We start from the raw sequence: 27,221 nt of genomic DNA on the forward strand, positions 1-27,221 counted from the left end.
ACTCCCAACATAGGGGACTCATTTACAACCAAGAATGAAAGGAGCACTATCCAATGAGTACAAAAAATTACAAATGTACAGTAAGATTATTTCCATGTATGTGACTGGTGTGTAAGAATACACAACCTGACATATACCTAACAACGCAATTCATGTTTTTATATATTTGTATTTTGAAGGGCAGCCTTCTTGGCATCAAAATGGATTTATACACTGAGAAGCAGACTATAAAGCACATGAAACCAATATGTGATAATTAATATATTTCATATCTACATGGCAACTATATGGGATCCACTTAGGGCCTTGTCACTAATTAGGAAAAGCTCATTGAGAAACGTTCTACAAAGGGAGATACAGTTAACACTGGAGGATCATGAACTTCACATTTGAGAGCCTTTTAACAACTATATGGTTTTTCATTTTACACCCATCGTTAAGTATGTGACTACAGGGAAGTACCCCCTTCCTCTTGGCTGATGAGCTAAAAAGAAACCCAAGTAGGGTAAGTTAGATCACTGATAGTTCCACACATCCACTTTCTATGCATTCACATTTGCATCTTTAATTACATGCATTTTAATATATATAGTTTTTCTTTCTTTTTATACAGTGTACTGTGTATGTCGGATAGAGACTTCTAGCTGCAGATTCCTTACCTTAGAATATTTCCCAGGCATCAGACTGGATCCAGAAATAGTTGAGCTATTCCACTGCACGCTGGTAGGTGGTGTCATTTGGCTCCGCTAGTGGTCGACGTCTGTACCAGAAGTGATGTGCATGTGGTGTATATATAGACGCCCCCCCCTAGTGTGATGACCTCGCTTCCTTCTTTTCTGCGCCATCTGCATAGATTCAGTAGAGCTCACGTCAGTAATTTTATTGTGTGGATTTTTTTGATGTTTTGTTGAAGATAGTGTGCCATTTTTCCTACTTAATTTTACGTAATGTCCCCGAAGAAGCTCACTGGGTTCAAACTTTTTAGGGCCCGCCATCCACAGGTGTCAGTTACAGGCCATAACAGCGATAATATCTAGGAGTCAAAAGGAGTGAAACTCACTGTGAAAAACAGAACCTCAACACGGAAAAACAATAAGTTGATAAAGTGGAGACCCAAATGTGCAACCAAGTGTGACAAAAATATGTGTGAGCTAAAGCTCGAGGGCATAGGTAATTTTTCTCATCAGTAGCCGCTCTGTACCGCCCTTTTTGAGATCATATGGGTTCTCCTTGCCCAGGAGACAAAGGACACAGCCTACTGGTGTTATCGAGGCTGTGTTAGAACCGTTTGCGTGATGTATTTCAATAATAGGTGGTATAGATGGTGTATAAATATAAGTGGCGACTGAATAAGCAGTGCAAAAAAAGGAGTTGAATGTGCAAAATTAAAATTGGATACAACTGAGTAGATGTTTATCTTTAATGTTATCTCTCGGATTTTCCAAATCTAAAAATGACTTTCAAAAACAGATTTAACATAATATCTGTGAGCAATGATGGTCGACGTGTTTCAGCATTCCGATGGCAACGTGCAAATGCTTTCTTCAGGACCCGATGTTAGCTACTGCTATATAATGTGAAATATAAAAATGTCACCTGCAAATTCCAGGTCATGTATTTCGACCACAGACTATTATCACATCATGTTGAGGAGACGAAGACACAGGAGACACATAAACAAATAGACGTTAGCATATTTGCAGACAAATACACAATACAATGATGTGGCAGAACTTAAAACATCATGTAAAGATTTGTCCTTGATACCACTGCGTGACATAATGGTACTACTGCAGGATATCATGGCCACTCACCCATTAGTTGTGGTGATGGCGCTTCACCCCACCTGGCTGCAGCTCAGGTATAGAGGAGCACCGCTCTGTATTAAAATGAGAAGACAATCAAAAACATTACAGGTTGGGTTATAATTGTTTTTTTGTTTTTTTTATATATATTTTTTTATTGAGCATTTGCAAATCATGAAAGCTACAATTACATCACGAAGTCAAGTGAAATGTACAATAAGCACATTAAGATTCGACAATGCTTTCCGATGTTATAAAAAAGGATGCAATTTTCTTTTTGTAACAGTTCTAACAATAACAAAGGTGTTCGTCAGGGTGACCATTAAAGAAAACAATTCTAGCAGAAGACAGGTTGGGTTATAATTAATCATATTCTGGAAGATGTCATCGAATTGATTAATCTGATCTACTGTGAATCAGAACTCCCTATTTTCATTGTGTGTATCTATATCGCCCCTGTAGATGTAAATGGGGCGCCTCTTTAGTCTGAAAAAAATGTTCGCTGTGGGTCAATGTCTAATATGTTTAAAGCCATGCACTATTAAACTAGAGTCGTGTTTGTCTCATAACGTGGGAACAATAAAGTATCATTGATGCTTAAACAATGGAATTCTTTATGCTCATGAACAGTATGCTATTATGGTTAAACAGCGATATGGTGAAGACGGGATTAGGCAACCACACTAGTTAGTTCAAAGTGCCGTTTTCAAGCGTATGGACAGCGAAAGAAAATAACTTGAATTACGCTGTCTCCGACCGTGACAATAGACGGTCCGCATTTGCTTAAGAGCGTATTGCCAATGGAAGCGTCAAATAAAACATATAGAGTGAGAAACCACTCAAGCAATTGCGATGTTGCTACCCATTTGTCTTATGCCATCTAATGTAGGCACAACACCCGGTTTGGCTCACCTGTCCGTCAATGTCTCCGGACTGGCTTCTGTGCTGTCTGGGGAGGCACCGAGTGCTCGCGGTGTTGCCATTTTGAGTGCCGGTGTTTCCGTACACGTGACCACCCAGTCACGAGACGGCGGGCAATCTGGGTAATGTAGTCCATATACATCGCCGCTAGCGATAAATGGTTTGTTTTTAGCTCGTTTGACACAGAAAATAATATATGGAGCCTCGTGGCTAATTCTACATATATAGGAAGGATCTAATCATTTTGTCATTCCGGCAAAAAATTATGCCGGCATAAGAGTTAAATTAGGGCGTAATTGTTAAAAAGCTTGATTTGGCAACTGCAAAATTTCGAACAGTCGATATCATAGTACTACACTTATCAACCCATGTGACATCTGTGCAACTACTTATAAGTAAGCTGTTAGACTCACAAGGAGAGGCAATCAATATAGTATAGAGACAATCCTACAGGGGCCATGATGTTTCTAATGGCAATGAGCCCTGAGTCCTTGAAGCTGGCCATGGTCCTAATGATTTTGTTTGGACTGTCTTAGAACAGCCTCCGTTACCTGATCACTGCCCTGACGTCAGTAAATTTCTGTTCAAGAAAGAACAAAAATGGGTGTATAAGTTAAACAGTGACAAGGAGGGACTAAACGAACCTATACCCTGGATGTCGCTCTAAATCGTTGTAACCTTCATATGAGGTTTAGATTCTTTCATGTGTATCAACGATACCTATACTACTGACATTTAACACCAAAAAAAGGGTCTATATCTTTGTGCATTATATTATTGTTAGAGATATCAACTGTGTAATGTGCTGTATGCATTACGCAGTAATAAAGGGACGTGTCAGCAACTAAAATATTATCTTATAAGGTCCTTCCTCAGGACTCATTGCCATTAGAAACATCATGGCCCCTGTAGGATGGTCTCTATACTATATTGATTGCCTCTCCTTGTGAGTCTAACGGCTTAATTATAAGTAGTTGCACAGATGTCACATGGGTTGATAAGTGTAGTACTATGATATCAACTGTTGGAAATTTTGCAGTTGCCAAATCAAGCTTTTTAACAATTACGCCCTAATTTAACTATTATGCCGGCATAATTTTTCGCCGGAATGACAAAATGATTAGATCCTTCCTATATATGTAAAATTACCCACGAAGCTCCATATATTATTTTCTGTGTCAAACGGGCTAAAAACAAACCATTTATCGCTATCGGCGATGTAGATGGACTAAATTACCCAGGTTGCCCGCCGTCTCGAGACTGGGGGTCACGTGTACGGAAACACCGGCACTCAAAATGGCAACACCGCGAGCACTCGGTGCCTCCCCAGACAGCACAGAAGCCAGTCCAGAGACATCGACGGACAGGTGAGCCAAACCGGGTGTTGTGCCTACATTAGATGGCGTAAGACAAATGGGTAGCAACATCGCAATTGCTTGAGTGGTTTCTCACTCTATATGTTTTATTTGACGCTTCCAATGGCAATACGCTCTTAAACAAATGCGGACCGTCTATTGTCACGGTCGGAGGCAGCGTAATTCAAGTTATTTTCTTTCGCTGTCCATACGCTTGAAAACGGCACTTTGAACTAACTTGTGTGGTTGCCTAATCCCGTCTTCACCATATCGCTGTTTAACCATAATAGCATACTGTTCATGGGCATAAAGAATTCCATTGTTTAAGCATCAATTATACTTTATTGTTCCCACGTTATGAGACAAACACGACTCTAGTTTAATAGTGGATGGCTTTAAACATATTAGACATTGACCCACAGCGAACATTTTTTTCAGACTAAAGAGGCGCCCCCATTTACATCTACAGGGGCGATATAGATACACACAATGAAAATAGGGAGTTCTGATTCACAGTAGATCAGATTAATCATTTCGATGACATCTTCCAGAATATGATTAATTATAACCCAACCTGTAATGTTTTTGATTGTCTTCTCTTTTTAATACAGAGCGGTGCTGCTCTATACCTGAGCTGCAGCCAGGTGGGGTGAAGCACCATCACCACAACTAATGGGTGAGTGGCCATGATATCCTGCAGTAGTACCATTATGTCACTTAGTGGTATCAAGGACGAATCTTTACATGATGTTTTAAGTTCTGCCACATCATTGTATTGTGTACTTGTCTGCAAATATGCTAACGCCTATTTGTTTTTTATGTGTCTCCTGTGTCTTCGTCTCCTCAACATGATGTGATAATAGTCTGCGGTGGAAATAAATGACCTGGAATTTGCAGGTGACATTTTTATATTTCACATTATATGGCAGTAGCTAACATCGGGTCCTGAAGAAAGCATTGCCACTTTGCCATCGGAATGCTGAAACATGTCAACCATCATTGCTCACAGATATTATGTTAAATCTGTTTTTGCACGTTATTTTTAGATTTGTAAAAACTGAGAGATAACATTAAGGATAAACATCTACTCAGTTTTATCCAATTTAAATTTTGCATATTACACTCCTTTTTTTGCACTTCTTATTCAGTCGCCACTTATATTTCTACACCATCTATACCACCTATTATTGAAATACATCTCGCAAACGGTTCTAACACAGCCTCGATAACACCAGTAGGCTGTGTCCTTTGTCTCCTGGGCAAGGAGAACCCATATGATGTCCAAAAGGGCGGTACAGAGCGGCTACTGATGGGAAAAAGTACCTATGCCCTCGAGCTTTAGCTCACACATATATTTTTGTCACACTTGGTTGCACATTTGGGTCTCCACTTTATCAACTTATTGTTTTTCCGTGTTGAGGTTCTGTTTTTCACAGTGAGTTTCACTCCTTTTGACTCCTAGATATTATCGCTGTTATGGTATTTGATGTTGGGGCATGTATCTAGTTTGGGCCATTAGACTTGCCCTTGGACCCTCTTTTCGATTGTGGTTTTGATATGTCAGTTACAGGCTCCCACTTCGTGTCTCCGATGCTTGGAAAGGGACTATGAATCCTCTGCTTACACAAAGTGCCAAACCATAAACCCCAAGGCCCTCGGTGAGCGGCCCATGAAGCTCTTAGTTGCTCGCAATGCGACTCCACGCCGCTGCAGGTCCTGTTCGTGAGGGAGATATCGGTACTTCTCCCGGAATCGTTCGTGTCGATCCCCGCCACAAACCCAGACTTCTTCTGGTGAGTCTCAAAAGTAGTCAAAGTGCTTTTATACATTCTTCGGACAACGTGAGAGAACTACCCACAGATCTAAGCCCATTCACAAGTTGTTACTCTGCAACCAGCTTCTGACACTGGGTCTGCTCCACACAACCTCGAGTTTCCCAGAGCAACCCATGTTCAACTCCATTAATTCTATAAGGACATGAGCCTCATGTTTGAGCAGCCAAACCCTTGTGGGTGCGCCTTTGGGACCCATGGGTTAGGGAGGGCCTTGAACTGGGGCTCACCCAGTGGGTCCACACTTGGCTCCAGTCAACCCCATGGGATCTGCTGATGGATCCTGATCACCTCTGGCTGTGACTTTGCGACCTCTTCCGGGGATTGCCGATCCCAATGCTGCTGAACCCATTGTGATTCCCGATTCCAAAACGGAGCCGGACTGGTGTCGCCTGACATTGGCTATGGCGCCGGCCATTCCCCATGGCCTGAATTGGAGATGTATCCCTATTTCCCTGAGGGTCCTGCTGAGGAACACGAAAAGAGGGGATCCGAGGATCCCTATGGGTATTCCAACCACTTAGCAGAGCTCATTCCTGATGACACCTGGTACTAGACTTAGCTAACGCCAGTGGCCTGGACACCTCACTCCTTCCACAATGGCGGCTGAGGTCATTAGTTTGCCCTCTTTCCACCATGGGCGCCCAGTTAGTGGCAGTATTTGATGCCACCTTCACCAATGACATGCATAACTTCATGCAAGTGGATACTTCAAATCGTCCAGCGAGGCTATGCACTTCCATTCCAACATACCCCGCCATTGTCCTCTGATCGACTGACTGAGGAACATCTCTTGGTCTCACATCAAAGGAGCCATTTAGAGGCCAAAGAAAGATGGAAGCCTCTGGCCTGTATTAGATCTATGCCCTCAACTATTTCCTGAAGAAGGGAAAATCCAAGATGCTCACCTTGGCTCAGGTCTTATCTGCCTGCCTTTAAGCCTGGAGAGTAGATGGATGATAGCTTTGGACTTGCAAGACTCTTACTTTCATATTTCCTTCCTGCCAGCCCACAGACTGTACCTGGGGTTCATGGTGGGCCACAAGCCCTTGCAGTTCGCTGTGCTCCACATTGACCTCACCAGCATCCCTCGGGTCTTCAACAAGCTTATGGTGGTGGTTGCAGCACATCTGCGGATGTTAGGGTTACGAGTCTTCCCCTACCTCGACGACTGGCTGTAGAAAGCGGGATTCCCCCAGACAGTAGTCTCCTACCTCCTAACTATGGCAGACCACCTTTATTCACTGGGGTTCACTTTAAATGTGCTGAAGTCACACCTGGCTCCTTTGCATCTGAGCTGTTCTAGATATAGTGCAGTTTCGAGCTTATCCTTTGCAGCAGAGAGTCCAGGATATTTGGACTATGATTCCGATGTTTCAGCATCTATCTGGGATTTCGGTTAAACTGATTCTGAGGCTGCTGGGCCTAATCACCTCTTGCATTCTGGTGGTAAAACATGCCCATTGGCATATATGGGCTCTGCAGTAGGATTTGAAGACCCAGTGGGAACAGCATCAGAAGAATCTCTCTGACCTAGTCTGGATATTTGGTGGGGACTGGAAAAGTTCTACAGTGGTGGCTCACAGACCGCGATTGGGTCAGTGGCAGATTTATTTTCCCTTCCCCACCCAGAGCTAACAGTGGTGACCGATGCAGCACTTCTGGGTTGGGGCAGCTATTTAGGAGAGGTGGCTATCAGAAGACTGTGGTCTCCTGCAGAGTGTCAGATGCACATCAACCTGTTGGAACTGAGAGCGATCCGATTGCCATTGAAAGCCTTTCTTACTACAATCAAAGGAAGGCTAATTCAAGCGTTCACAGACATCACTACTGCTGTGTGGTATTGCAACAAGCAGGGTGAGGTGGGGTGGGGTTGTGGACCCTGTGTCAAGAGGCCCTGCATTTCTGGAACGTCAGGCATTTTTCTGGTGGTTCAACATCTGCTGTGTTCTCTAACACCAGAGCAGATTAACTCTGCTTTCAATGCCTCGCGGATCATGGATGGCATCTCCATAGTGAGGTGCTTCAAAGTCTGATCAGAGATGGGGCACCCTGGGTTAGATCTATTCTCCATTGCCGATTGCGCACATTGTCAGAACTTCTGCGTGCGCAGTTTCCAAGGTAGCGCGTGCTCAGAAACACATTTCATTTAAAGCTCAGGATTCCTGTACACATTTGTGCCAATAACACTACTGTCAACTGCAGGGGCCAAGTTATCTTATTTCTCCCTGGTTGGGCAATGGGATTCTGTTATCCAGAACTCCTGAGCATGAGTATCTGCCCTCCGATCAGGCTGCCCCTTCGAGAAGGACTCCTGTCACAGAATCAGGGCAGGATTCTTTATCCAGAAACTGTCCACTCCACCTACATGCGTGGAGATTGACCAGCGGCAGTTGATTGGGTGACCTCCTTCCCAAAGTGTGTGATCTCATGTTAGCAGCCAGGCCTCTCTTCACAAAAATCATTTTTTTGGCCGATGGGACACATTTTTGGGTTGGTGTGCATCCAAATCTGTTAATCCTTTGTCTGCACCCTTGTCTGAAGTTCTCCTGTTTGTTCTATTCTTAGCCCAGCGAGGCTTTGCATTGGACACATTTGAGGAATATATCTCCACCTTCCTGCGATTTTTGGAACAACCTTCACCTCTCAAGTCACCTGTTGCAACTCGATCCCTTGAAGGTTTGCAACAAGTTTCCTCCTGCGACCTTCGTTATGCCCTACTTTGAACCTCACCTTTCTCATGTGGTCACCATTTGAACCAATGCACAGCTATCCTCTAAGACTTCTGACTGTCTTCCTTGTGGTTATCACATCTGGCAGGAGTGTTAGCAAATTGCAGGCACTTTCTGTTAGTCCCCCGGACATTTACGTCTTCCCAGACAACCTAGTTCTTGAAACCCAAGCATCTTTATTTGCCAAAGGGGGTTACACCTTTTCACGTCGGACCGAACATCACACTGCCTACCTTCTTCCCTCCCCCCTCATTCTACCAAGGAAGTGGAGAGACTCCGCTGCCTGTACCCTATAAGAGCATTGTCGTTCTACATATATCATACAATAGAATTCCGGGTGGATGATCAACTCTTTGTTTGGATTTGCAGGAACGCAGAAGAGGAAGGCAGTCCAGAAAAGAACCATGTGTCAATGGATTATCGTCTGTATTATGATATGTTACGCAATGGCCAAGAAGCACCTTGAGGGCTTGAGAGCTCATTCTGCCAAAGCTAAAGCTGCAAACTCTGCATTAGCTAAAGTCTCAGTTCGGACATCTGTCAGATGGCCGTGTGGTAATCACTGCACACATTTGCCAAACACTATTGCCTAGACAGTCCGGTTCCAGAGAGATGGCATTTTGCCCGTTCGGTTTCCCAGGACTTTTTAGTATGAATAGTTCACAGACCCACCTGCTTTAGTTTCTATTCTATGGTAAGGAATCTGCTGCCAGAAGCATCTATCAAATGAACAAGTTTCTTACTCTCGGTAATGCCTTATCTGGTAGAGACTATCTAGCAGAAGATTACTGACCCTCCCATCCGGGCCATTCTATGGACTGTTTGTAATTCTCAACTGCAGAGATCCTTCAGGACCTCACCTGGCACACTGGCCATTCTTCCTCAGGTTGGCTTCATGCTTCTGGTTTGGAATAACAGTCAAGTACTGAAGTCTGCGCGGTGGGGTGGAGTCTATGTAGGCAGCACGCACATCACTTTTAGCACAGATTACACCACCTACAAGGGGATTGCAAAAAAAAAAAAAAAATCCGAATCCTGTCTCACAACTGCGGAATAGTCTAAGGGAAGGAATCTGCTGCTAGATACCAGATAAGGAGTTACCAAAGGCAAGTAACTTGTCCACCAGGAACCGAGGTCACTTGATAGTGCATGAAGTGATAACAAATGAGTGTGTGAAGAGTGAAATGATTATGAAAAAGTAACAAACATATATCTTAATTATTTATTACTTGTAAGTGCCTTGCAAGTACTATACATAACAAAAAAACTGGTTTAAGAACCTTGGGTCTTAAATCTTAAGTGAATGTTTTTATTGAAAACTCCACGAAGGCAGGAATTACTATAACCCTGAAGAAAACCGGAGGCCCTTTTTGGGCTTATAAGAATCTGCTGAAACATGCAGGCAATTGTTAAAGGATGTTTGAACCATTGTTTGTGCATATGCATCTATAAATTGATTTTTACCCTTGACATGGTTCCCCACAGAATAAATGTAGTTATCTTATGGGGATCCCCATGGTCATTTTTTTTTAACCAAACTGGATTACTGTGCTAAGCCAGAAAAACATTTTCATGACGAGCTCCCAACAGATGGTTGAGCCCATTCGAGTAGTAGCATCTACTAACTCGAATGAGGAGACATCTTTGATGACGCATGCCACTATTAATTGTGGGTGAGCTGTCCTCTAATCCAGTGAAGTAATAGGAGATTCCATAATAAGGAAATTCCCGGTTAGGAACCCACGCACTCTTATTTGTTACATTATAGCTGAATCTGCCATACTGATGGAGGGTCCAGCTCCAGAGTCCACCAGGAGGAAGACCAAGGTGAGGGTTGTTATCCGAGATAATGACTTTGTGTTTATCACATTTAAATTGAATGCAGTTCTTCTTTATCCAACTGAGGACATATGTGTCTGGAAAGTCTCCTGAGTGGTGGAAGGATTTTCTGCAACAAATACTGTAATTTGTATCTCATCCGTATAACACATAATTTTGAGTCCGAAAAAACAGACTTCTGAAGGCTGTGGGAGTAATTTAATGTTAAAGACTCTTGGCTTAGAGATTAACCTTGGGGGGCTCCACAAGTAATATGGATAGCTGAGGACTGAGGCATAGAAACCTTACTTTGTCTTATCAATGAAGGAGCAAAGCCTGTTACAGTCTTCGTTGAAAATACCAAATTTAAAGAGCTTGGCAATCCGTGTGAAGCATTGAGGCTATATTGACTACGACCAGGAAGTCCAACAGAATTAGGGCTGCAGACTAAGATTGAGTTTGAGGTTGTCAGTAACTGTCACCAGAACTGTCACAGTACTATGTGAGGTTCTGAATTTGGACTGAACCAAATCTAAAAGTGAGTGTGACTCTAAATAATTAGATACTTGTACTTTGATTTGTTTTTTAAGAATTTTAGACGGTAATATCAGAGCTCATATGACATGAAAGTTAATGAGAATGCAGGGTCTCTATATGTTTTTTTTATTTTTACCACTAATGTGTATCCACAATAGAGGGACAGTTGCGGATTGTAGATTTAGATTGCCAAGATCTACAGAGAGGCAGGTGATTGCGAGGCCATCCCAATTTGGTACAGGTAAGTAATTTCTCAATGTTCTCTATATTTAATAGTGAAAATTCAGGAAGAAATTTCAGAGATGTTGAGACAGAAGCTAAAGAATCCTGTGATGGCTCATCTGGGACATCAGGTTGGATTATGCTATGTTATTATATAAGGAAGAAAGATCAGACAGAGTTATTATGTGAGTATGATGGGGTTATGTATATCAATGGGTGACACAAAACATTTTACAGTTGTGAAAATTTCCCAAGAAGAATTATTGGTGGTGGTAATTATTAAAGAGTAATACCAAATACTTGCAGCCTGTATACGATTTTGATGTTACTATGATTTAGTATTAGTGTTGGAATATTTATTTGAAAGCTGTTCATGAGATTTACACTGTTTAGCCTTGCCCAGATACTCAGTGTACCATGGAGCAGAGGGCATCTTGTGATGGATCCTATCCGATTTGCAATGGGCAATACTGTCCATAGCATTGAATATCCAAATATAGAAATCGCTATGGCTGTGCCAACATGGGCACCTAATGTCAGTAGGAAAGCAATGAGAGTGCCAGAGAAACAATTGTAGGAAAGTTTGCCTAAACCCTGAACAGAAGCAAGTAAAGTAGAGAATTGAATTGTGGAATTGCAGTCATAGCCCAAAATCAAAAAGGGAACTACATAGTTATCTGTCCATGTGAGAGTAGCATTGTGGCTACAATGGTACTATTAAGATTAGTGAAGATAGGATCAAATATATGTCCTGCTGTCCGAGTAGATGTTGTAATAGCTTGACAAAGTCTTAGGGATTATTGATGATCAAACAGGAAGCAGAGTCTTCAGTTGGAAATTGAGGTTTCCTAATACGATGAAAGTGCTTGCTTTCAACATGTAAGGAACAATACAATCTGAAAATGTAGAATAAAACTTCGGTTTGAGAAAAGGGGGAAGGGGTGTTAGATCAGGGCCCCTGAATGCAAGGTGGTAGAATTGATTGTGCTAGAGAGAAGTGTCCTTTCACATAAAGGAAAGTGGGAAGGGTCAAGAAGAGTACATGACAAGTGAAAGATAATTGCTAGATCTCCATTGGGTTTTCCTTTGCAATCCCGTCTGATGATATGGTATCCTGTGGTGACTCCAGAGGCAATTTCTGGCATAAAAGATCTTTCAACCATGCTTTACTAATAAACGTAATATCCAGTTGGTCTGTGATAATGAAAGCAGGTGTTACGAAATGATGATTGGGTATTGGGAGGGCAGTTTCAGTTGACTACATTGAATGCAAATCGATTGTCAAAGCGAAGTGGGGGTTGTCGGCTGCATTGCTAGGACTATGAAGTGAATGTGGTTAAAATAGAGGGAGACTTAAAGTAGGTAAAGTCAAGTAGTGGCAACGGAAATAGCTGTATAATGGTAGAGCCTCAATGGAGCAAGCGGAGCAAATTGTACCTTTTTGGTTGAGTGTAACCAAGGTGTCTGCCGAGCAAGTCAGCAGTTATGGGGTCAGATATCCAGAGTTCCTGGTACGGAGCACGTCCTTGGGTGCAGATGGGCTTACCTTTGGCATACCCAAAGCATGCCATCAGAGCATATGCTGTGTGGACAGGAAACAGCATAGATAAGAGAGGGTGCCATTGAGTAGTAGGTGTGTCCATTCATGAGCCAGATTTCTGCTTAATTCACTCTCAAATCCAATTCCAAAACATTTGGGGAGGAGAAAGTAAAACCGAAACAAGAGCCCAGTTGTTCTGATGCTAGCCAGGGAGGTACCTCCCTGGCGCTATCTACTGCAGAAAAAAATTAGAACTAAAATATCTGTGAAATCTTCATCCTCTCATTCTCTGCGACCCAGGGTTTTTGGTAGAAAAGAGAAAGCTCGTACTTTTGTTGTTACTCCGGGTTCATCCTCTGCATTTCTTGACTCCATGGGAGAGAAAAGACAGTTATTCGGATGTTTCAGCTCCTGGTGATAGTTTTCTATGATTTCATTTGAATGAAGCAGCATACTTCCAGAAATTAAAGATGAGCTGAGATCGTGTAACCCCAGCAAGATTAGCTCTAACTCTCCAAGTCATCAGCTGCCAGATAAATGCTGCTTAGGAGTTGTAGTTGGATCTGTCTCAACAGTAAATTGTTTAACAGTGCCTTATTTAACCTTTCCTCAGAAATTGCTAACCCTGAGAGCTATGAATGTTCTTAACTCCCTCCTCTTTCTTTTCTTGCTGACACTCTGTGGTAGCATCTTACAAATCACCTAGAAGTGCTTGCATACCTTGTTAAGTGTGTTTGTAAAGCACACTATCACCCGTGAGCGTATCTTGGTGCTTGAATTTGAACACTTTGTTTTAAAAAGTTGCTTCCCAGCGCTGAAACCTTTCTTACTCTTTTAGTCTAACAGTGATGAAAGCTTCTCAGAAATCATACACAAGATCTCAAAAATAGCTGTAATGTTTTTATCAGTCTGTGTCTATTAATGCAAGTACATCTTTTTACTTCGGTCTGTCCTGATTTACAAGTTTGTTGTACCCATGGTCTCATTGAATGTGCAGGAACTTAAGTTTTCAGGGTAAATTGTACGTTCTGTTCAACATAATAATATAGGAGAGGGTGAATCTCCACATTCTGATAGGTTTGTTGATATTAAAACACCACTTGTAGGTATTTTTCTGTCCTGAAAGCATACACTGATTTGCTTGTGTGCATACACTGATTTGCTTTCGGCAAGGGACTGCTCTAATTCATGGGACTGTTCGGTAAGGTGTTTTTCTATGCAGGATTATATTATGCTGTGTGGAGGTAAAAAGTGCAAATACATGGTGCTTTCTTTACGCAGACAGAATTTACCACCAGGAGGATCTGGGATTATTTAGGATTATAGTGTAAATCAGAAATGTACTACAGACGTGGGGGGAGGGGGTCTGTAACAAAACTGGTGCACATGTAAAGCGCTCTGATATCTTTGGGTCTAGTTTGCGCTATATAAAACTCTATAAAAAAAAATGTTTTAACTATTGTTACCACTGATTTGAAATGTACAAAATGGACTTTGGCTCCACCTAGAGGAATATTATTTTCTCCCTTCTTGCTATTGGCTATTTAGTTCCTCCCCGTATGGAATGATTGCATTGAAAGCATATGGGACTATTTTACATCTGAAAAATACACTCTGTCATTACACATTGAATACTTTCTCTAATACATGCATTTCATACAGAAATGAGACCTTTTTTAATATAAAGTTTTTTTTTTTAATGTTGTACGGTATGTGTGCAAACCATTCACTATCACCCTTACTACCACTGTTTTTACCACCAGCACCATTAACACCACCATTATTACCTACACTGCCACCATTCCCAACACTATCACCATCACCCCAACAGCCACTACTATTACCTTCACCAACATTACCGTTCTCATTACTACCACCATCCCTGCTGCTACTACCGCAAACACCATCATTATCATTAGCACCATCACCTTTTTGAATAAGAGTGTTTGCCTGTTTTATCTTATGAAAGTCAGAACTGTTGGCTTTGCGGTTTTACCTTGTTAATTCTATTTGGTTGAGAATTTTTTTTTTTTTTTTAGCACTTCCCATTGCATCACTTTGAAATGATAGTGCTCAATGTAACCACTTCCACGCTAATGACAAAGCCAGCTCGTCATGGGCTTTACCTATGCTGCGCTCATGACGAGCTGGCTTTGTCATGAATAATGGGATTTATGAACATCCAGCGCACAGCGGGAAAACGCGGTAGCACTGAAGCAGATAAAAGGAATTAGGTTCAGTGTTAGTGTGAACATAAGCATGTTGATTTCTTTTTAATTTTGAGAATATACAGAGAGAAGGGAAGGAAAGAAAACACACACACACACACACACACTCTCTCACACTCTCACACCCACACACACCCACACACACCCACACACACCCACACATTGTATATGTTTCCCATTTCCAGCTAAATAGAAGAATGCTCCCGCAATGTGTATTTGGGAGGTCCTCTAATAACCTAAAAAAATGAATCAACAAAGACAAACAAAAGAAGAATTATTAGAAGGCTGAATTTAGAGGATCATGCTGCACACATGGATGCTGTGTTTCACAGACCACTGCACATTAGAGAAAAACACATCTGTGAATGAACATCGGTAAACATTGCACATCAGTGTGCACTTTATGCAAGTGGGGGTCGCACACAGACATGCAGATAATATCGCATCACAAGTTCCTTCTCGTAACCTAAACTAGTACAGGGCCTCATGGTGTAGTATGACAAGGGTGGCCTTGTAGTCAAACAATAAAAGCACTAAGGATCGTGCTTTTCACAGAAAATGGCGGAAAAGCCCATGATAAGCAATTTTCTGTTACTCACCTAATAAAAGGTTGCACCCTACTTTTACACCTACTGAGGCATCTGTCTCTTCCTGACGATGTGAGGGGAAGCGAAATGTCGGTAGAAGAAGAGGGTTGTGTGTGTGTGCGCAAGCTACCATGGGATTTGTGGAAGCATGCCCACATGTGAAGGCATGTGACATGTATCTGAGTGAAGTATCTGCCCTATATTCACTAAGGATGCTTGTGTCCAATGTGGTCTTTTGGCTGCTAGACCCATCCTTCCAAACCAAGACAAACATTAAAGCAGCAGTGCTGGCGAGTGCATGTTTGTGCGTCACATTCGCCGAAGGTGCCATAACCGCTTTACCAATAAACCCTACCTGTAAACACTTAACCATAAAGCTTATACCCCAAAACCTTCACCTAATGGCCTAAACTTTCCATTCTTAACTCTATACCCTTAACCCATACACTCTATACTGTATATTCTTAATCCTATTCTGCAAGTTTTTTAAGCTTCACCTGCATTCTTAATCCATAACCTTAACCCCAACCCCTTAACCTCTATACCTGATATATACCCTTATTCCCCAACACCCCTTCACATCTTTTCCCCTGTCCCTGCTTAATTATATTTTGGGAACAAATACTTTGGGAATTTTTCCTTTTTTAAAGTATTTATTATTAGAATCACATAGGAAATGTTATTTTTAGAAATTGTATTTGTCAGGTTTTGAAGCAATGCTGTCATTGTCCTTGCTTGTTTCAAGTTTATTTATGTAATTTGTGAACTGGTCCCACCATTGCCAAAACTACATTATTTACTTTGTATTTAACAAACTCATATTTTAATCTTTTTTTTTTTAAGGTGTTTGTTGTTAACACATGAACACATGCTCAAATGGCAATTTTACGTTGCCCGTACAATCCAACCGAATGGTATTTGAAGTAGTGTTTCCGAAAAATATTTCACATTTTAACATTTTCAATGTCTGTGGTGTTAATAAATTAGAATTGTTACATTGGCTATGAAATGTGAGCTCCATTTAGGAGCACTCTGTTTTTGGCTACAATGTTAGAGCCTATTTAATTGTCATTTGTTCCTCTGTTTACAGGAATCTACCCTGAAAAGTGTTCTGAGTGCCTTATGGAATCTGTCAGCACATTGCACTGAAAATAAAGCTGACATCTGTTCTGTGGATGGTGCTCTTGCCTTTTTAGTTGGCACTTTAACTTACCGAAGTCAGACTAACACCTTAGCTATCATTGAAAGTGGAGGAGGCATCTTACGAAATGTGTCCAGTTTAATTGCTACAAATGAGGACCACAGGTACGTACTGAACATGAGAGAATAAACTTGAGAACAAAATGTGCTTGTTTTGGAAATGACGGGCTACACATAATGATGTTAATTTGTGGATATTCACATATCTTTCCATTGTTCACACTTAGTATGCATATCAATACTTGGCGCCAAAACCTATCGGGGCAATTTAGGAAATTGAATGTTAAACTCTCACACTGTGCCTGCACAGTAATTGAAAATTCTGCAAAGACTGAAATAGTCTATTCCCTGCCACCTCTGCCCCATCTCTAGTTTTGTTTCCTCCTGACATTCTGATCCTCGTCCCTGCAAGTAAATTTTGGGAACAATTCAACCTTAAAATTAGACTTTAATCAGTCATCACTACTACATCAAAAGTGTCTAGAATCTTTTTGCTCACAAGAAGGACAATTTACTAACACTTCGGCTTCTATGCAGCTAAGTCCCCCTTTGACTAGAACATTCATTTTACCACAAGCACAACTTTCCAAGAAAGACAATACCAAGCTACTTCCGTCATTGTCAAGCTTGGGTAGCTGCCTTCCATACACTGGTTGCAGAACAAATGACTCTCCCTTGAATTTCGATTGACACACTATACACAAGTATGATTCCTACCCCCCAGTATGTGACAGGTGGGGTAGAGCCCAATGAGAACCTGGGATAACCACGGTTGACACGAGCACAAGAGAGAATCACCTTCCCCCTTCCATCAGGGACCTACAGGCCTGCACACTTGGAGAAAGAGTGGGAGTGGGCGCTGTGCCCCGCAACTAAAAAATGTGCACCTAGTCCAATGGAACTTTGACACAGCGACTTGTTGGGGGTGTGACCAAGATTACAGAGACAGACACCTACTCCCCTCCCCTGAAAGTTTGCAGCCCGGTGCCAAGCAGTCATAGTGCCCCAGGAGCTGCACCATCACTCTAATATAATAAGGCAGTCACTCTTCGCAGAAGGCAGACTAACATGGGGACATACAGAACTTTAATACAATAGCTTAGGCATTGCTGAGGCCGATGCAGCTGATACCCTACACTTTCTGGGTCTTTCAAACTGCCCACAGACGCTGGGTGCAGCGATAATTCTTTTTATTCTTTCTTTCTTTTGGTCATATGCCTCAAACACCATTCCATCACTCGTTCCTGGGTTTTCCTGCCCTTTTGCTGGAAATGAGAGAATAAGGAGTTCAAATAGTTATTGCCCTTTGAATGTGAAAACCTTTCTCCTGGCCACTGTTCCTTCAAGCAGTACCTGCCCAATAGGATGTGCGCCAGCCGAGGCGGAGAAGGCTTAATCATTGGACCCCTCTTCTGTCCTATCTCTTCTTGCATCTGACCACCTTATGAATGGTTGCCAATAGTCATACCTTTTCTTTCTATTGTCAGATATGTCCAAACTAACAATGTACTTTATTGCTGATATCCAATTCTCATGACGTGTGGGCGCTGAGACAACCCATTTACTGCAAATTTTCCTGCGTGTCAGCAACATTGCGTAAAATAACTTCGGGTACTCCCTATCTTCTTTTAACTGCACCTCCAAACATTCGTGAAAAAACAAGCAAACGCTTACCTGAATTTGTAGCTTCAGGATATCAGACAAAGTTCTACTCACATCCTCCCAAAATTGCTGTATCTTAGGACAATGTATAAACATGAAGATCTTCGTCTTTCAGTTGCCCACATTCCGGGCAAGCCACATCTCCTCCTTTCCCAAATTTTGATTGTCTCAGTGGGGTTCAGTATGCCCTATGGAGTGTAAAAAAATGATTTCTCCTTAAATAGGCAGGTTTTACTATTTTAAAAAAGCATAGACATTGATACTTGCCATAGGTTCTGCAGTGAAGGCTCCAGCAAGCATCTTCCCCATAACTCCTACAGCAACGTGAACTCAGGTCCATCATACTCCAATACCAAATCGATATTTCTTTCTTCATGGGTACTCCGGACATCAGCCTCTCTTTGAATTCATTTGGTGCCCCAATCGTTGTGCTGGGCGATTGATAACAGCTCTGTATTTGGAGAAATTTGAATCTTGACACTCTTTATTGGGCGTCCTTTCTCTACACATCTCCCATGTTATCAAGTGACTGTCATGGATTAAATGTTCCCATCTTAGTACACCTGCTTCCCTCAATGGATCAGCCAACTTGTCTTTTCTCCAGTTTGGGGAGCCTGGAGAGTCTCAAATTGGAGCTAGATTTCAAAAATACGCCAACTTTAGGTGTCTTCTAATGCTGTACAAAGTCTCCGCTATACCCTGTAGCATTTTTAATGTGACTTTTTTTAAAAAGTATTTGGGGTCAGCGTACTTGTGCAAAAATCCACAATCCCCTCCTTTTAAATCCTTTAGCATCTCCGCTACTAATCTGCCTATTTCGGAGCACAAAGGTATATCCAACAGTATTTGCCCATTTTTACAAGAATGGCCAGGAGTAGAATTGTAAATCTGGTATTGTTAGCCCCCCTTTCTCTCTTTTCCTTCTCAACTTCTTCCACGTTATGCAAGGTCCCTTGGAGGCCCATATAAAACTGCTAATGTGACCTTGCAGCTTCCCAAACCACTCCTTCTTGAAGGGTAACGGGATTGAGTTGAAAAGAAAAGTAAACTTTGAGAGGATAGTCATTTTTATCAGGTTAGCACGGCCAACTATGGTAAGTGGGAAATGTGCCCAATTCACCAACAAACTACACACTTCCTTCTTGATTCTTGGAGTTTACCTTAGCCAGCTCCGTAAAGTCTTGGGTTATCTTAATTCCTAAATACCTCATCTTTTTTCACTTTTTCCTCATCTTCCTCCGTGTTCCAGGTAATTATTCCTGTCTTTCCTCTATTGATTTTATATTCTGAGACCTTGCCAAAGTCCATTGTTAATGCCATAAGCTGATTCATAGACTTCTGCAAGTGTCATATAAATCAAGAGATCATCCGTGTATAAAGTTTCTTTTCCCAACTCTTAAATCTGAAAGGCAAGATCTCCGGGTTATTTCTAATTTTCCTTGCTAAAGGTTCAATATATATAGATCGAATAATAATGGCGACAAAGGGTAACCTTGCCTCGTACCTCTGGTTATTTTAAAAGGGTCCGTCAAAGAGCCATTTACCAACACCCTTGCTAATGGTGAGGCATATATTCCCGCAAGTGTTTTACAAAACATTACTCCCAGGTTAAGAGATTTCATTATTGTTTGTAGAAAAACCCAGTTGACCTGATCAAACGCCTGTGGCGTCTAACGCAATTACTGCAAGAGAGAGATCATATGTAGTTGCCAGATCTATGGAGCCGACCAAAGTGTATGTTGATTCTTTTAAAGATCTGCCTTGTATGAACCCCTTCTGGTCTTCGTGTATGAGATCTGCCATGACCCCATTAAGCCTTTCCGGTAGGATTTTCACAAAAAGTTTGCAGTCTCAGTTTGATAGCGAGATCAGTCTATATGCGTCACAGTGTTTAGAACTTTTCCCTGGCTTCAGGATTAGGGTAATAATAGCCTCCTTCCATGACTCTGGCATACTAGCTTCTTTCAAGAACATATCATTAACCCCTTCCACGCGGGCTAATTCCCCCACGGTGCGGAGGGGGAGGGGCCGTGTGCGGCGCTGCGGTACTCATGACTAGTCTAGCTCGTCATGTTGCACAGTGGAGCTGTGCTCATGACGAGGTGGACTCGTCATGACTCCGCCCACTCCCATAGAACGCCCCCACAAGCGGGGAATTAGCCGCGCGTGGGCCGGCCGCGGCAGTTATGACGAGCTCACCTCCACTGTGCCCCATGACTAGCTCAGCTCGTCATAAGCATGCAAGGGATTAAAAATCTCGGTTAATATTGGTGCTAGCGCTCCGGCCGGCGTTTTATACGTTTCATGGGGCAACCCGTTTAGACCAGGGGTTTTCCCCTGTTTTCCATCCTTGAGTGCTTGGTCCACTTTCATCCGGTTTATCTTCACATTCAGAGCTCTACTTTTTGCCTGCGTTAAAAATATAAAATGCTCCTGTTTTAACCAGTCTCTCACCCCCTGTTCCGATATCGCTACCTCTTCCTGATAAACTTTTTCAAAATACCTAAAAAGGCTTCCTCTATCTCCTTTTTGCCATTAAACTCGGCCCCAGTGTGCTCACATTTAATCTGCTTAACCATGTTCCTCACCGGGTCCTTTTTGATTTTCCATGCCAGCAGTTTACTACAGCTCTCGCCATATTCAAAATGAGCTAGCCTACTGGCCTCCCATCTCTTTCTAACCCTGTCTTCCAATACATTGGCTAAGTTTGTTTTAGCCTCTGCTATTTCCAACAGCTGAGCCTGTAAGTCATTCTGCTCTGATTTTATGGTGACCAGTTTCTTTTCTAATTCTTGGATTCTCTCTTCTAGACTTTTAACCATTTTCTGATAGGCCTCATTCTAGCTGCAGATAAACTTCCTATTCTGCTTCTTAAATAGGCCTTGTATGCGCCCAACACTACTCCCACCGAGGAAGAGCCTAGATAACTTCAAAAAACTCTTTTGTCTCTTTATTTAATAGCTCTACTACTTCATCCTCTAATAGCAGAGTGTTGTCCAATGTCCACCTAGTTTTGGATGTTATTCTCAGTTAAATTTAATTCTAGTTTTACAGCTGAGTGGTCTGAAAGATGCTCCCCTATATGTTGGATATCTTGCACCATATCTTTTAAGTTTGTCAATTAAAAGCAAATCAATTCTTGACTGGTGACAATATTTCCTGTTGTTATATGTATAGCCCCTCTTTAGTCTTGCCCTCTGATGCCAGTATCACAAAGGCCCATTTGCTCGATGATTCGCCTCATCTGTCCTGCCAGTTTGGGGTTCGCCGCAGCTCTGCTATTAGTGAAGCTATCTAGAAAATTATCGAGATCTACATTAAAATCCCCCGCCATAATGATTATAACCGGGAAGTTCAATAGCTCTGTTAGGACCTCCTTGTTTTGGTCCATATTAACCAACTAATGTAACACATTGCCCCAAAATCCTAAGTTTTGCAATAACCCATCTTCCTTTGCTGTCTGAGACATTTTCCACGATGGTAATTTTTGCATCTTGTTTTACCAGGATGGCCACCCCCTTTGGTACGCTACTTGTTGCACCCATCTTTTCACTTTAAAAATCTCCAGGCACTCTTTTTCCATCAGATGTGTTTCTTGTATAATTATCTGAGCTGGACAGTCTTTTACGGTCTTACCTAGCAACGCAGCGCATGAGTTGCTCGCGCCTTGGCGAGACCTATTGTCGGTTTGTCAGTGGAAGAGAGACAGGACATGTGCACGCGCGCTTGCTGAGGACAGAAGTTGTGCACGCGTACTCACATCTCCTGTCCGGGCTCGCGTCCTTTGAGCAGAACGCTTTCACTCACCCGGCGTCCGCCTGTTATAGCCCAACATGTGACTTCTTCACCATCAAGGTGCTCACGGCTTCACAAGACGTTTTTTCCTATCGCTGAACAGAAGGATTGTCTGAGAGGATCCGCTGCAAAACTAGGACTCTTTGCATCAGGCTGAGTCTCAAGGGTGTGTGACAGAAATAATACCTACGCATTATCTACACTTAACATGGCCGCGAGAAAAAGCGCATATACGCTTAGTATTTATGCGATAAAGACTCTTAAGGCAGACCAAAGTGTTGTCCTACGTCTTTGTCGCTGCTTCCTATGTTTCGGCCCCCAAGAACTCGTGCTGCGTTGCTTGCGTAAGTGCGTTGTTCATTATCTACGGTCAATACAATGCTTTTGTAAACAGCAGACTGTGCTGTGCTTTTGTAGGCACCTTCGAGCTCCCTTCAGTGCGGTGAGAGGAGCAGTAATGAGAGTAGCGAGTAAGTGAAAGAGCGAGAAAAAATTAAGTGCTGAAGGCGGCAAATTAGGGAAGTATGTGCATGTACTCGTGATCAACGAAGCGGTTTTCGAAGTGCCAGACTAGTAATGCGTACCAACTGCCTATTGTTTTTCTGAAGTTGGGATAGTTGGCGTATCACAGTGCACCCCCTTAGAGCTTCGGTATATGTGGCCACCATGTGTACCTTCCTATTATTGGGCTGACATCATTTGACCAAGGGGACTCCTACCTTTTCTGTAAAAAGTTACTTCAGTTCAATGTAAATCATCTTGAGCTACTAATATTGTTAATGTTGTAATAGTGAACATGTCAGACAAGATTACATTTGTCGCCATCCCATGAGATATTACCAGCAGTGTTCACCTCCATTCCATTTAATTTGGTATACTTCTACTTTGGTGATACATGACAGCCGTAGCAGCAATGCTGCTGGCACCTAGGTACTAACATTAGTATTATTGCATGATTTATTATCAGCTTATGAGTTCTAAAGATGTACACTTTTTCATATTGGAAAAACACCCTTTTTAATTCTGAAATACATATATTGAACCAAGCAGCAGCTTCTAATTTAGGGGCTGGGCTACTTCCAGGTGGATAGTGTGGAGAAGTGTGGCTCACTGGTTAGAGGAGGCAGACCCTGAAGCAGAGGTCAGACCCGGGACCAGGGTTCAATTCCCGACGCGGCAGGGTCTTGAGCCCAAATATCCACGGACTCGATAATTCTCGTTTCGGTGCCTACTCGAGTCACGGGTTCACACTCTGCAGCTCTGGGCATTAGCTTGCTTAATCTCCACTACGGCCCCCCCCCCCCGTGGCGGGATGCCTGGCTTTCCCCTTGGGGATGCCCAGTTCAGGGTATCTCACAGGGAAAAGCCAGGGCGGGTTCCCAAGGCAAGCGCCGAGATGCCTACGGGTAATCGAGCGCTATATAAGAACGCATAATAATAATAATAATTATAATAGTGTCGGCCTCACTGAGGTTGTAACTAGCTGCACTTTGCAGCTTTCTCGAATGTTAGTTCTTGCCACCCCAGTAGTAGCACATTAGCTCTGTGTCAAATTATGACATAGTGTGCACCTGCTGCTTTCACCCACCATTTGGGCACACCACTCATTACTTTTTAGGTTGAGCCTGGGCAGCGTATGCGCTGCCCTACAGCATGCTGTATTGGAGTATGGAATTGAAGCCCCTCCCACTCTCTGCCCATATTTGGTATTGGCTTGTGCCATTGCCCTTCGTAATTGCTGGCTTCTGATTTGTTAAAAGGCTTGTTAGTCCCGCCTTGTCTTCATTAGTAACCTCCCATGAGGACTGGCCCTTTTAATTCGGTTGTTACACGCTATGTGGTTTTCAGTCTGTAAGCACTATTTTCTTGATGGAGTTTCCCCTACTGCAGGCACAACATGCTTTCCTGCAACATTCAGCGTGCCATGCGTGCTTTCACTTTCAGAGCTGCTCGGGACAATGGTGGCTTTTTTGAGCTATTGGCATTGTAAATGACAATGCCTTTTAATTGTGTTAATTAGCAAAACAGTTAAATAAAAGGCATTGTCATTTACAACGGCAATAGCTTAAACTCTTGAAAATGCGAGACCTATTGCATTGCAAATGCTTGTTTATGCACTGTAGTAGCCTTCCCGTCTCCCCTTACCCTTAAACCGATTATATTCCAGGATAGAATTAAGTGTGCTGGTCGGTTCTCACCCATCTCCCTTCTCGACTAAGTGTATTATTGATATTGCTGAGGCTTCTGAGGGCTTTTTTCTTCTGCTTTTCTCCCAAATGGTCCCCACTCTGTGACACCTGTCCCTACCCCCGCCGTATGCCCACCCCCTCTCCTCCCCACAGCCCCCCCCCCACCCCGAGAACCCATCCCTGACTCACTATGGCTTACGTCTTGTGTGTGTCCCGCCACCTCCCCCGCCCCCGAGTGTGCCTTATCTTAACCCCTTCCACGCTCATGACGAGCTGGGCTCGTCATGAGGTAGCCTCCTCGCACGCTCATGACGAGCCCAGCTCGTCATGAAACATGGGAATAAGTAAATCTCAGCACAGGAGGGGAAAATGCATAGCATCGATGTGGTTAATATTTTGAAAAATGTGGAAAAAGTAGAAAATAACCATTTTCTTGCCATATAAAGCTGTACTGCAATCGAAATATTCAGACCCCTAGCTGTCTACTCTCAATGAATTCATTACCTCCCTGACCGAGCGGAAATTATACATTGTTGTTTAACATCACTCTCAAAACTGATGGGAATTTTAGCTAATCTGTGGCTCCCAGTTTCTTTAATCGATCTTTCCCAGTTCCCATAGTCGGCAGGAGGTGAATTTTGACAGGTCTGATATAATTTCACACTTATCCCCATATACGTCCAATGTTTTCTTGCTCAAAGCCTTCAGCAGAATTTTTTACTTTTATGTGTAGGTGAGAAATTACGCCAATATTCTCCTTGGCTTGGTTCTATTGGTATTTAGCCTGAAAGGGTCCCTGAGAATCCTCGGAATATCCCTGGCAATGTCCTGCTCTGGCTCTTCCAATTGCAATTCCTTTTTGATCAATTTAACTACAAAAGTCTGAAGATCTTCTCCCTCTTTCCCTTCTGGCACCTTTACAATCCGCAAATCATTTAGTCTTTGGAAGTTTTCCATTCTGTCCAGTCTATCTTCCTGCTCTTGCTCTTTCAGCTTTAGACCCTCGATCTCTGCCCTGTTAACATTCACAGAAGTTCTGAGGTCGCTGACCATCTTTTCCAGAATTACTGTTCTATCAGTTAGGTCATCTATCATTTTACCCAGGTTCTCACAAGCCAGCCTCATTTCATTTTGATTTGATTCTGGCACCTCAAACCTACATTTGATCTCAGAGGAAAGTGTTACTAAAAGAGAACCTACTGAAGGTTCCTTACTGTTTATATTTCCGTCTCCTCTCTCATTTTCCTTCGGGGCACTTTCTCTCCTGTGCTGTCTAAGGCTAGGGCTTTGTGCTATTACCAGAGCACTGTCTGCCCCATCACCTGAGGCTGTCTGATCTTCTGAGAACAGAGGTTGGAAATGATTATGGCTTAAAGCGCCTGACCATTTTGCCATATCCGGTACTGCCATGGTGTCTGTCCGCCCCTTATTAACCAGCTTACTGACCGACTCCTTATTTGCCATATTCACCTTACTGCTTTCACTTAATATTAATGTTTTTGGCAGAACCTTAAAGTAAGTCCTAAGAGAAGGAGTAATCCTAATCCTCTGATCTAAGTTCTTCTTTTTTGTTTTTAATACGTATGTTTATCAGTGGCTGACCTTTTGCCAACTGTTTGGCTTATGTCTTTTTGTTCTTCTTTGTCTCCCTCCCTTTCCACCACAGATTTACCACCTCCAGTACCCTCAATACCACCAATACCACTGGTGCTCTGCCTCAACAACTCTCTCCCTCTTCCTGGACTCCTCAATATGCATCGAGTCAACCCTTTTCCCTCCTCGGGCGTTTCCTTTTCTTGTTTTCCTTCAAACGCACTTTTCCTTAGAGAAGTGCCTTCTCGGTCTGTCTTTACCTGGATCACTTGCTGCAGGGACTGATCTGGTGATGGAGCTAACAGCACTTGCTCCTCTGCATCCCCCTTGCGATCAGCTCTCCTCTCTTTCTCACGACCCCCGCGCCTCCTCTGCCACGGAAGGGGATTCTCACGACCAAGCCCGACCTCTCTGCATCTCCATCGCGGTCCTCGCCTAAGGCTGCTCGATTCTGCCTGCCGTGATCACTTGGTATCCCGAGGGCTCCCTGTTTCCTGAAAAAGGGGGTAGCTTCTGTGCGGTAAGGCTTCTGGCTTAGTTAATTAAACTTCCAGACTTTTCCGATGTAGGTTATCTCCGCATCGCAAGTCCCATTACATTACTTAAATTCTGCAAAGTATACTTCTTTTCCCCATCAGAGCTCTACTGCACACTCTGAGCTCTCCCTCTACCTGCCACTTGCCAGCCGCCATGTTTACTCCTTCCAGCGATATTGATTGTTGTACAGGCTTCACACAACAGGAACCAGTGGGGTCATATACCCTGACATTGTTGATTGTTCAGATTGGGACCTCAGGTGGAGAGACCTCAACTAAATAGCAGCAGCTGATTACGTGGACGACAAAGATACCCCTGAAATGTAAGGTCACCTGAGTGCCCATAGCCCGGTAAAGTGCTGTATCAAGGACAAGGGCAGACCACAGAGAGGGTTGAAACAAATGAAAATGGATCACTACAATCTCAAGGGTGGGCCTCGAGACTGGACCCTCCCCTGGGGGCATGGCTGGGGGACGACGCCATACAGTCAGAACACACTAGAGCCCAAATCCTCATAGCCATAGAGGCTTCCAGCTCCGCATCCAGGCAAAAATAGATGCAATGTCACTGGATATCGGACTACTGCGGACCGACCTTCACACTGTCGCAAAACACTCGATGGCCACAGAACAATGTGTTAGAGAGCTACAAAATGAAGTCTCTAAATT

General features: G+C 42.9%; 1 protein-coding gene across 7 annotated transcripts in view; it reads left to right on the forward strand.

The window, feature by feature from the left end:
- The window catches only part of APC (APC regulator of Wnt signaling pathway), an 897,802-nt gene that overhangs the window by 822,379 nt on the left and 48,202 nt on the right, over nt 1-27,221 (forward strand). For all 7 annotated transcript variants that reach the window (XM_078675503.1, XM_078675505.1, XM_078675507.1 and 4 more), the window contains one exon: nt 16,668-16,882. In XM_078675503.1, coding sequence (XP_078531629.1) covers nt 16,668-16,882 — 215 coding nt within the window. The remainder of the gene's footprint in view (nt 1-16,667; nt 16,883-27,221) is intronic.

Source organism: Lissotriton helveticus, chromosome 2_1 (genome assembly GCF_964261635.1).
Source record: "Lissotriton helveticus chromosome 2_1, aLisHel1.1, whole genome shotgun sequence".
Classification (NCBI taxonomy): Eukaryota; Metazoa; Chordata; class Amphibia; order Caudata; family Salamandridae; genus Lissotriton; species Lissotriton helveticus.